At 32.7% G+C, this 12,699-nt stretch overlaps 1 protein-coding gene across 1 annotated transcript; it reads right to left on the bottom strand.

The window, feature by feature from the left end:
- Positions 1 to 7,988: 7,988 nt before the first annotated feature.
- Positions 7,989 to 10,859, bottom strand: LOC106327907 (uncharacterized calcium-binding protein At1g02270-like). The gene is made up of 9 exons (XM_013766218.1): positions 10,443 to 10,859; positions 10,260 to 10,365; positions 9,944 to 10,155; positions 9,788 to 9,864; positions 9,598 to 9,706; positions 9,351 to 9,476; positions 9,007 to 9,117; positions 8,808 to 8,915; positions 7,989 to 8,618 (listed from the first exon to the last, which is right to left on the bottom strand). Exons 1-9 carry the CDS (start codon positions 10,662 to 10,664, stop codon positions 8,394 to 8,396), a joined length of 1,296 nt encoding a protein of 431 aa, XP_013621672.1. The 5' UTR covers positions 10,665 to 10,859; the 3' UTR covers positions 7,989 to 8,393.
- Positions 10,860 to 12,699: the final 1,840 nt, after the last annotated feature.

The raw sequence follows: 12,699 nt of genomic DNA, 5'->3' as shown, positions 1-12,699 counted from the left end.
TATTTTATCCAAATTATCTGAACTACCCGAACTATCCGAACCCGAACCGGATCCAAATGAGAACCGAACTTTTTCCAGATATTCTCAGGTTCCTACATTTACTATCCGAACCGAACCGAACCCGAAACTATCCGAACCGAACCGAACCGAGAATAGGTCAAGTACTAAATGGATCCTCTAGCCCCTATCCGAACTACCCGAAACCTAAAATACCCGAACCGAACCGAACCGATACCCGAAATGCCCATGTCTATTTGGAATATCCCGCGGACCGATATCTAACTGACTAATCTCCGGGGATTCAAAGAATATTTAGTAGCTTACTCAATGGTGTGTGTATATATAACTTGCCATTTTCACATGTTGATCTAATGTTACATCATCCGATTTATCACGTTTACTAAATAAATATTCAGTGAACCGAAAATTGGAGGTGTGAATGAAATAACTTAATACTCGCAGACATTTGTAAATAAATAATTTAGAATTTTACGAGATATCTATCTTCTTGCTTCTTAAGTTAAGTCGATTAAGTTTAAGTTTATTCATAGGCCGGATAATGTTCTGGCTGACCCTGGTCTTTGATTCCGGTTTAATTTGAATGAAATGTTTGGTTTGCACAAAAAAAAGTTAAGAATTTACTTCAGAATTGAGGCTTCTCAAGTGTGAACCTTAATTTTCTCTTATCAAATCTGAAAATGTGTCCAAATTTCGGAAAGAAAAAAAAAACTGCTCCAAAATGGGTAATTCATTTTGTGTTTGGTGGATCCCTAGAGAGTAGAGATGTTAACTAGAACTGTTTGTCAAAAAAGGTAGAACCATTAAAAATGTTTCTTCCGGTAAAAGTAAACAAGAAAATCAAATTAGGGGAGGGGGATTATTGGTTTAAGAATTCTTAAAGAATTATAAAATTTTAAGAATCCATTGTTACTGGTTTATGGATTTTAAAATCTTTTCAAAATCTTTTCAAAATATTTTCAAAATTCATTGTTATTGGTTCAAAGACTTTTAAATTCCATTCAAATCTTTTATTATTCAAAAAGTCTAGTTTTTATTGATTTTGCTATTCTATTAAATTCTATGGTTATTGAGCGCCTGATTCTTTTTATTTTGTCACATAAGACTAGATTTTGAAAATATCATGTCTACTCATAAGATTTCTGAAATCTGTGTAGTAATAAAAAATTCACATACCATATGATATATTTTTCTTGTTTGACATGTGATTTCCAGAAGATTTATTTGTCGGTTAGTTTTATATTTGATGTATTCAAACATAATATTTCGTCTGTAACAATGATGTCTTGAAAAAAAAAATGTCAATGAAAATAAGACTAATAAAAATCTGTCACGTAATATGAAAATAAAAATGACTATTTTCATAACAAAACAAAGGACAATCCATAACACAAAAAAAATTATACCATAAAATGCATTTGTCTCACCGGGATTCACTTTTGAAAATTTCTACAATATTTTATATATTACCATAGAAAGAGAAACTTTTTGAAAACATACAATGTGCAAATTTTTAATAATCAATAACAATCTATAAAAATAAATACAAAATATTTGATAGAAATTTAGAAAACATTTGTTAAATCTACTAAAATTTTAAAAATATGTCAACTTCTAAAATCACTAAACTTTTTCCAAATTCTGGTTCCAATAACACCCTCCCCCTAGATTCTATGGTTGACCAGAGTAATACGGTACCTAATCAACTTCGTGCTGTCATATCTAAAAACGTGAAACTCGATAGAGATGAATCATTAATTCTTGTTAATGACAAAAGAAAATCAATTAGAATACCATTATTACGTAATACTCTCCATGTTTTAGAAAGTTGTATGTTTTAAAATTTTGACACTTATTAAAAAAAATATCAGATTTTAATTAACAATGCATTCATTTACGCAATTAACTATTTCTCACAATTTTTAACCAATAGAATTATAATAAAAATGATTATATTTTTTTAAGTTTACAATTTACAATTAATTTATGCATTGAAAATAGAAAAATGTATCTTTTTGAAACGAAATTTTTTTCTAAAACATAGATTTTTTTGAAACGGAGGTAGTATAAAATTGTTAAATATGTTAAATTTAGGACATGGTTGAAAATTAAAAATTGAAATTGAAGCTATATATATATATATATATATAAGGGTTGTAAAGAATCTGGCTCTCAGTAACCATAGAATGTGAGTTTATTTTGACTTGGTCTTGTGCAGAAAAGCAAAGAGTAGACTTTGAAATTACAAAACTGGTTAAATAAGATATTAGAGATCTTTAAAATCCCCTACGTAATGGGCCATTATGAATTAGATATGCATGGGTCCCTTCTTCCCTTTATAAAATTGTATACTTGATTACCTCGCCTTTTCCGCCTCCTATTTAGTAGTATTAATTACAACAAAAAAAATTGTTTTTTTTTTCTCTTTCTTTTATCAGCAATTATTTTGTTATCCAAGCAATATCAGATTTCTTTAATTACTGGAGAAGAAACAAATCTTCCCATTTTATACTATAAATAATAAATTAAATGGAAAATAAAATAATAATATTTAAAATTAACTATAATTTTATTAATATTTATACCGCCGTAAACACATGAATTACGTATCTCAGACCAAAATATATAAACTGGTAATTTTATTTATCTCTTTTATTTATTATAATGTTTCTCAAATTCAAACTTTCATACAATATTGTATGTTTAATGGAAAGGCATTTATATATGTGCTTTTGATAAAGTTAATCCAAAAAGCTTTTGACTTATAATTTATTGGGGGTCAATTCTGTACTCGTAGGTATAGTGTGATTTATTTGAAATTTAAAATTAAAACTTATATAACCGATTATTATACTATAAATGTTCAGTCTGACAAACCCATCGTTCAACACTTTGGGACAAATAAAGATCAATATTACGATGGTTTAATATATTTTATTTTTGGAACTTTGTGTCATCTTCAACTTGCATATTTTAAAGAAAAACACTCTAAACTAATACAGTATTTAGAACTAGTTAATTTTCTTCCAAACTTAACAAGAAAGTTCCAAAATAGTATTTGTTAGTGTGTACAACTATTGTTTAATACTAAAAAAATTAAAAAATAAATTAAATATTATGTATATAGTAAATTTAGTTATTACTGGTAATTAAATCGATAGCGCTATGCTTAGCACAAAAGCTTTAAAATAAATCATTTTAGAGAACCATCCTACCTTAAACAAAATATTTAGGTCAGTTCCATATATTCAACGTCCAAAGTCGAAAACGGCTAATCATACGCATATACGGCCCTCTGTAATACTACCAAGAGATCCTCTAATATCGGCTCATCTGATAGTTGCAGTGATTAATTGACTAATTAACAATAATCAATAGACATATAAGTATTCCAGTAAGGACTTGTCATCGGCTAAGCAACCAGTATCCAGTACCATATATATATATATATATATATATATAAAACAATTAGTAACTATGATTGATAATTGATATACAAAATAAAATTCCATACAAATTATACACAAAGGAAAATATCAAAAATTATACTACTATTTATGATATGTTTAGATTACAGGTGGCTTTCGATATCTCTCACTATAATCAATAATGGAGAACTTATGATTGTTACATGTTCTATATAGAAGATATGGTGAAGATTTTTCTCAACCCCTAAAGAAGATGTGGACTTTCTTGATTAGGCCAACTTAAAGTTTCAATTCAAAGATTTAATGTTAGTAAATTGACAGATCCAATGACAGTCACGTGGTCGGAGGGATTATCGAACTACGTGTTTAAACTTGATTAGAAGGAACTGGATCTTGGAATGATCATCTTTCATGGCTTTCCAAGTGATGGAAGAGGTTATAACGAGTGATAAATCTGGTTTTAAAATTTGGAGTTTCTTCAGGAATCAAGAAGCCAATATGACTTCTGCTTAGCTAGAAAAAACAATCTCAATTGCTTTTTTTTTTTTATAAACCCTATCGGTTGATCCGGTCGGCTTCGGGAAGAACGCACTTAGTGATACTGAGTGGACTGGCTACAACACTTCCTGACCTGAGTTTGAAATACATTCCGACTAATGCCAAGGGATGAACCGATCATATGTTATGATCCACCATGTACACTTGGGCCGAAGCTCAAATCCAGACTGACCAAGTGATGATAATTTATTTCTCAGAGAGAATCGAACTTAGGACTGATATAGGTACACACCAAGTTCCAAGATATTGCCACTAGACTAGTACCACTTGGTTATCTCAATTGGATTTCTTTTTGAACTATATATAATTGTTGGACCCAATTTCGTTCAACTATGCAGTTGGGTCTGAGTAACTTGGGCCGCGCAACCAACAAAAAAGCCCGATTCCGGTGAGCAAGAAGAGATCGGTTCGAAGAGCCAGAGATCGCGGAGAGGTTGAGAGAAATCTGGAATCAATCCGCTATAAGAAGAGATCGATACAAATGAAGAAAGGACACAGAGAAAACCCTAGAGAGAACTACACACACATCGACCTCATTTTACTCTGCTTTAAGTCTTTTCTCCTATCAACTTCGTTTGTAATGTTGGATCTCCTTTCTCTTGTTGTATTCAATCTTATTAATCAATAAAATTCATCTTTGTCTACTGGAATCTGATTACATCGTTGTGTTCTAAAGATATCGTTGTCCACGTCATCTTTTTTTCCCTAGATTAAACTTACAATCGCTACAAAATACTTAGTGTAGATTTTAGGATCTACAGTAATCAACTTGCTTACGTCATACCTGGGTGTATTTGGAGATATGTAATTGTGAATCACTTGTGTATTGTTTATTTTTTACTTATTTGTAATTAGATTTAAGGTTATGTATATATAGACTAATTAGAAGTCGTTTAAAAAAGTATATAGACTAATTAGTAAAGATGATGTTGTTGGATGAGCATGATTTATCAACACACCTGGGATACATTCGCGAGGAAGAGAGATGCAGTAGTTAACATAAAACTGGATTAAATTAGAAAATTGCAATTCTAAAAAAAAAAATAGAAATTATAACTACCTTTAAGCTAAACGTAATTTCCTGTGATATCCCGACGGCAACTCTGTAACAACACTCCACTGAAATTCCTCTCAAATACTTGTTAATTTTAGTCGCTGTTCTCTGACGCGCGTTAGAGAAACGAACAGGGGTAATATAGATGAACTGCAGGTTGTTGAGTTCGATCGTCGTATTATGCTTCTTTTTTTATTCCTCGCGACTGGCACAAGGAGATTATTCTTTAAGATCATTTAATGTCTTTAGTTAGGGATCACATGTGTCGCAACTTTTGTCTTTGCTTTATAGCCTTTAGGTGAGATTAAGCCCTTAAACCTAATCTCACTCTCTTTATCTCCTAGCTAAATTTTCTTTCTTCAAATTCGACGAGCTTTGTATCTCATGTGAGAGTCATGTGACACAGTCAATGTTTATATTATCCTAAATTTTTGTTTAGGAAAAAGACAAATTAAATTTTATAAACAATACAAAAGAAAACTTTTCTTTTCATGGATTTATAGACTAACTATAATCCAAGATGCTGCTTTTTCCCAGAGACTGACTCTTTTGGTCATTGTTTTCTTAATCTGAATAGTCAAATTAAATATTGAAAATACACCATTTTCTGTTTTGTTATATATTTATATTGCTTATAAATATATCAAAAAACTTTACCTGGTTTTTTGTCGGTATCACAAAATTAAATGGCATTGTTTTTATGATACTCGAACAAGTTGCAACTATACCATTTGAGACACATTATTACTAACACAATACTCGAATTTTGATTTGTTAGTAAGATGTTCATAATAGTTTGCCAAAAAAAAGAGTATGGAGTCTGATGGTGGTGTACGTGACTATATATATTACTTATCTACTCTTACGTAAGTTTGCTCGAGGGTTGCTTAAGAGAATAGAGTAAATGCATCAGAGCTTGATGTCTAGGAAGGTTACTCTGGAACCTTGTACATTGGTGGCCATGTTTGAACCTTATGCATACTTTGTTGTATTAGGAAAAATAGAGGAAACGTATGATAAGATGATAAAATACTCTTACCAATAAAATAACAGTATTTTTATTAAGTTTTGTTAAACAGTTCAATTTAAATCAAATTAATTAAAATGTTTAAACCAGTGAAACGTAGACACATGTAATAAGAGTCTTTCAATTTTTTTTTTTGTAAAAAATATTTTTGAGAGACCCATTTCACTCTCTTTCATTATTTTAATTATCTTACATTATTTTACTTTTGAAACATACTGAGAGACTCTCGATGAAAATGCTCTAGGAGCCTCTGCATTGTTGCGTGAAGAACATCTCTGATCGTTATTATATTTTATATTTAGGATAATTTGATTATGCATTAAAATTAAATGGTGTAAAAAAAAGTTATGCCAATAAAACAAAGACAGGTATAGACAAAGTCTCTCAGCTTCCTTCGATAATCTCTTTACCAAAAAATCGATTCAATGTCTCTCTCTTACTTTTTAGTTTTTTTTTTAAATATTTTCTCTGAGAGACTTTTGCACATACCCACCAGTGCGGATGACCCAAGGTATGGGATTTGTCTGGATGAGAGTTTAATTAAAATGTTAGCTAATGTTCACATTGATAACCTTATGTTCTCGAAGCTGATGATTTGGGTCGTGGCATTCGTAGGAACGATCTGACTTGGTGTCTCTGTGTTATGCCCATCTTGTGAGTCGAAAAGGTTTAGATTATATTGTTAAAATAGATGGAAGAAATAGAGTTCTATAGGTTACTCAAAGATGGGTATTTTCAAGAGCACTGAACTGTTACACTTCGAGTTACTGAGGAAACATGTGAAACTTGATCTTGTGATTGTAGGAATTGTCTTCGCCTTGAGTGAAGCTACGTTCGATGGTACTGCATTATTCATGAGTTGGAAAAAGATTGGGTTTCTTGATATGACCAATGTCTTTTTTTTTTCTTCGATAAACCCTATCGACTATCTGGTAGGACCTAGTAAAAACAATTTAGTGTTATTGTGTGGATTCATCAAAAATAACTATCACATGGTCTAACTTGAGTTTGAATACCTTCCGGCTAATGTCAAGAATAGTCAAAACGTCTATTATTAGCCTACCATATAAACCATTTGGGCCGAATCTAGGCCCAAACTGGTAAACATCAACAACTTGGTTCCCACCGGAAATAGAAATCAAGACACTAAATATGTTTGTAATTGAACTTTCGATTTGCTTTAGAACATTTTTTTAGAACATAGGTTGCTGAAAGAAACAATTGGTTAAGACTTGGTGAAGATATCATCCAATTACTTATCAGAGTGAATAAAATTTTCAAGGCAAAGCATTATTTATGGAAATTTATATTAAAAGTGATTCAATCTATTATGTAGAGCAGGCGTAGTAGATAACTAGATGGCATAGGTGTTATCACAATAGAGCTTTGGGCTTGAGTGTAGAGGAAGACCAGTGTCCCGCATAAGTGAACCTATCCAACATAGCTCAACTGCAGTATTAGATAGTGTGATAAGTACTCTGCTTCTGTACAGAACCGTGACGCTGTTGGGTGCTTTGTAGCATACCAAAATATATGATTAATAAGCCCAAGAATGTAAAAGGTCACCAGTTGATTTTTCTTGTTCTCCACATCCTGTCTAGCCACTAACTCCCTATCACTGTAAGCTCAGTGTGATTATGTCTTAGATGAGACTGTCAGATCCATATAAGTATCTCTCAATATCCACTTCAGAACTGTGAAATCTGCAAAATAGGAACATGAATATTTTGACACATACGATTATTTGTTTAGTTGAATGCGTTAGAATCAAACACTGAAATTTTCCCACCACACTAGCTTAATTTAAAAAAATGGACCTACAGAGAAAAGAACAAATGGGACCATTTTAATATATGGTTAGTGCCCGAAATCATTTTTTATCTATCTATTAACTTTGGAGTAGTGAATAAATTTTATTGGTTTCATTTCTCTCTAACAAACTCTACACAGACTCACAGAGTCATAGAGGTATCAAGTTTTTTTGCAAAAATAAAAACAGAAAGAGGCAAAATAATGAAGACAGTTGCAAAGCTGCTTATTAAATCTCTACTACAGCATTTCATTTTTGCATGAAATATTCTATATTTGGTTTACATGTTTTGTACATGATGGTATAAAGGTATAAGACTCGTGTTCTGTCTTTTCTCTCTTCTTCCCCACAGACGCAGAAACCTCAGGGTGAGAGCGCTCAGGACGGTGCCAGTCTTCCAATGGAAACCGAGCAAAGCGTTGATTCTGATCTCTAAGGACACAATCTTAGAGCTCTCTAAAATGGAAGAAGAAAAAGGTTTGTTGTAGAGTGTTTTTGTCAGGAAACCAATTGGGAGCAAGGCATTCTTATGGGAGAGAATACAACGGTTAGTCTCGCGTGATCTGAGAGAGAGTAATTTTCTGGCCACACTCCTTTCTCCACTTCAGGAGGAAACAATACTGCGTTCTTGACGCTGAAACCAACTGTTTGTTCTTGGTTGCCTTTTGCTTCTCCGTCCTCTGCATCTCTCTGTTCAGACCACGTTTGATTCCAAATTCTTTGCTGTAATGAGTTATATAAACAAATGAGTAAGGGTTATAGCTGCTATTGGCATTATCAAATCTCTATGTTCTTAGTCTAGCTGTTCACCAGTGATCACATTCAGCTACTGTAACTCAAAACTTACGATCTGGAACTATAGCTTATGAGTGATCTATTATGAACAGGTTTTAAAGAGAGTAGTCTCATTACCTGAAACTCCTTGTAATCTACAATACCGTTTCCATCAATGTCAGCTTGAATCCACAGATCTTTAATCTCTTTCTTCGTAAGTCCATTGCAATGACCCGTTAGGTTGAGCTGTATAGTGGAGGAGAAGCAAATTAAGAAAGAGAAAACTCTGTGAACATCCTGCTGGATAAAATTAAATTGCGTTACAGATTCAATGTACCTGTCGAAGAGTCTCGCAGAAGCCCAAGAATGTAATGTAGTCACCGGCATTGTCGGTTTTCAGAAAGGCAAAAGCATCTTCAGCTGTTAGTGAAGCTCTTCTCAGTAGATACTGCAAAAACGAGATGTTACATGGATAATCTAGTAAACAACTCTGTTTCAGGAAGTCATTTAGACAAGACTAGCGAAGCAAAAGACTTTCTTCTTCGTCACACAAAATGATAGAAACATTTCAGGATCAACGATTAACTACCATTTTGGATAAAAAAAAGTCAGAGCATTTGGACAGTAAAATGAACAAAGAGGTGAAATATTGTGATGAGAGAAAGTTAAGGAGTGTCTCACTCTGAACATGCCAAACACTGCCTCACTCCAACTTGTTTTGAGAAGCTTTCTATAGCGATTTGGATTGAGAAGCCATATGAAATCGACAGCGCATATGTTACCCCGGTGATTCCTATGGCTTACCCACTGTAAAAGCCAAAAAAAAAGACGACAAGAGAGTTTAAAAAACCTTGATCACCAATTCACAACATCACCAAAAATCTACAGCATACCCAAAAGTATTCTCCAAATGAAGAAAAACAATGACCTTTTGAGATTCTGAATCTGTGTACCGATGAGCAGTGTCGTAAGACGACACAAACCCCTGTGACCTGAGAAACTTGTACACGTGTCCTCGCTTGCTTCCGTTCCAATCTCTGCCCACAAATAGACACAATCTTCAGTACTCCTCTTCAGATGAAAATGTAAATAAAAAATGCAGACTTGGTAGTAGTTACCCGCAAAGTATAATAGGCATTGGACTGAGATTAACTTCTTGCTGATAAGATTCAACGTACTGAAGAATCTTATAAACCTTTCAAAAAAAAATCTTGATCAGAAGAAAGATGCAAATCATCAACAACAAAGATTCAAGACTGAAAGTATTATAATACCTGCTGCAATCTTACAATAGAGAGTGTGGAATCATGAGGAAAGAGCAAATGAGTGTTGACGATCAAAACTTGCTGATGAGCATCGTACTGAGAGTAAGGAGGAACTAGCTCCACATGTAGCAACTGCGCGACTCTGTCACCACAATCATTGAAAAGCAAATCTCTAGAGCGGACAACTCTGAAGTAGTCCTTATGAACAGCCGTAAGCAAACCTAACAAACAAAATATATTAGCCATAAAATATTATTTATCACCGATTAATTTTAAGTGGGAAGCCTATAATAAACCAAACGCGAATCTAACAAAATAGGTTTACCGTCGCCACGGTTGTTGGTACGGCCAAGTTTGTAACAGAGGTACCCAGCGTCTCCGAGTCTCTTCTCGTACAAGCGAACAAGCTCTTCGTTGCCTACCCAAAACTCCTGAAAATCACAATCATCGACATTAGAAGACATGATCGAAAACCAAAAGGGAGGAGGAGATTGGTGGTGGAAGGAACCTGGAGACATATGATTGAAGATCTCTCGTAGAGTAACCAATCGAGGATTCGGTGATTCCTTCCCATCCAATACGCTCGATTATCGCTTTCGCGGATGCTTTGATCGTTTTGGGAGAGGCGTTTGTAGATGGGAGCGAGGATGTTGAAGGTAGTGCAGGATATGCAATCTCTTGTGGATGATGATATTGCGTAGCTTCCTATCTTCGATATTCTCCCCTTCATTTTTCTCTGAAGATGACGAATCTCCAAATCGTCGCAACTTCCCTCTGATTCTCTTAATTATATAGATTTAAACCAATAATTAAAGTAAAATCTCCCCCAAAATTAGAAACTTTAACGAACCTATTTTAGTTTTATTTTTCTTGCTCTGTTAAAACCTTAGTTTTCTTCCTCTTGAGCGTATGATATATGGTTCGTGTGCATGTGTGTATTTATAGTGGCGAAGCACTCTGATGTGTGGCCGAATTGTAATCTAATGACGTTGGAAATTAAATATTTTTATTTCCTCAATTTGCTCGTTGGTCAGATTAAAGAATAATATTTTTTTGTCTGAGTCAGTCTTTTTATTTTTCATGATGAATATTATGCTTTCGATCGAGGGCATAATCAATGGGCGCCGCCCATAATTTATTCCTTTCGGCCCTCCATTAAATTGAGATACGATTTGTTTTTATTTATTTGTTACTAATTGTAAAGTCTGCACTTTTTTTTTTTTTTTTTTGAACAAATGTCTGCACTTTTATTTTATTCTTATCTTATTGAAGAACAATGCATGTACAATTAAACATAATGATAGGTTGTAGCAGTTCTTGTCGAAATCTTTGGTTTAAGGATTTTTAAATTGATGACGGTTTTGTGCCGGTTTATACTTTATACAGCAGTTGAAGTATTGTTTTATAAAAATAAGTTTCAGTTATAGGATAAGAGAAGTTGACAACAACAAAAAGTTTGGTGGCGGATTAATTAAGTGACAATGACTACGTTTTAATTTTCTAGTCTCTTACTGATTTTTGATGAGAAATACCGTAACATTAATTACTTTTTTGAGCGTCAAATTAATTACTTTGATGAGCGGGTATCTTGAAGAACTTTGATAGTGAATTGTTTGTCTATATGCCTTACAGAGTTATCTGTGCGGGAAAATATGCTGAATGGTTTTTTAATTTTTGAGTGGTAACATTGATAGATGATTAATAATCCATGTTTTTTTAAGAAAAGATTAATAATCCATGTTCTATGGACATTTGTTTCCTAAACTGTGTTTTTTCTAATAAGCATGGAAATAGTTAAGTGTTCGTTTGCCATAAAACGCAATGAATTTAGGAGCACTTACAGTAAACAGTATTTTTGATATTTTTTGTACTCAAGATATAGTAAATATTACATTATATATGTTCTTGGTATGAGTATATATACTCTGATTCTTTAAATCTTATCAAATGACATTTAAATAATTCTTATCAAATGTCTAAAGAATTGTTTAAATTTCAAATGACATTTGATAAGAATTGTTTACTGTATTATACGAAGTAAATATTTCCTCTGATTCTCAAAACTTAGTTTTCTAATATAGTTTAATGTATTTATAAGATGCTTAGCTAACAAACACGAATATAAAATTTATTAGACATACTTATAGATAAACATAGTTTTTCAAGTATAGATCTCATTCAAAAACTACAAAAAAGTTCCAATTTATGGAATAAACAAGTTTTGATCTTAAGAAAATTAAAAAAAAAAAAGAAAAAAATATTCCAAATCTTCATCCTACATGTGCCACAACCTAAACTGAGCTAATAGGCTTTGCTGGTTTCAGCATATTTTAGGTTTAGTGGGCAATTATAATTTTTTTACTAATGGGCAAATATCAAATTATTGGGTTTTGTGTATATAAACGATTTGAAATAGGCGGACAAGTAATACATTTGTTCGGGAACGCGGGAATTGATATAACCACCGCGTTGGGTTACCGAATCACACATCCACAGCACGGCCTAGCAGAGCCGTGCTTCAAGTGTATCCAAAAAGGCTTTCGCCTAGGGCCCCCAAAATATATAGTATTTTTAGGGCCCCAAATTTCCAAAAATTATTAGTAGTATATTGGTTTAAGTTTGCCATTTATTATTCAATACACGTTCAATTATCTACATTGCTTTTTAAAAAAATGAGTATTTTATTTTATTGTCAATTTTCCAAATTGAAAAAAGGAATATATGTTTTATATGTCAAACTCCTAAATAAAAAGGAAAAAGTGCAG

This window comes from Brassica oleracea, chromosome C2, assembly GCF_000695525.1.
Source record: "Brassica oleracea var. oleracea cultivar TO1000 chromosome C2, BOL, whole genome shotgun sequence".
NCBI classification, from domain to species: domain Eukaryota; kingdom Viridiplantae; phylum Streptophyta; class Magnoliopsida; order Brassicales; family Brassicaceae; genus Brassica; species Brassica oleracea.
The sequence above is the reverse complement of the archived record's forward strand: the minus strand, read 5'-3'. Positions and strand labels throughout refer to the sequence as shown.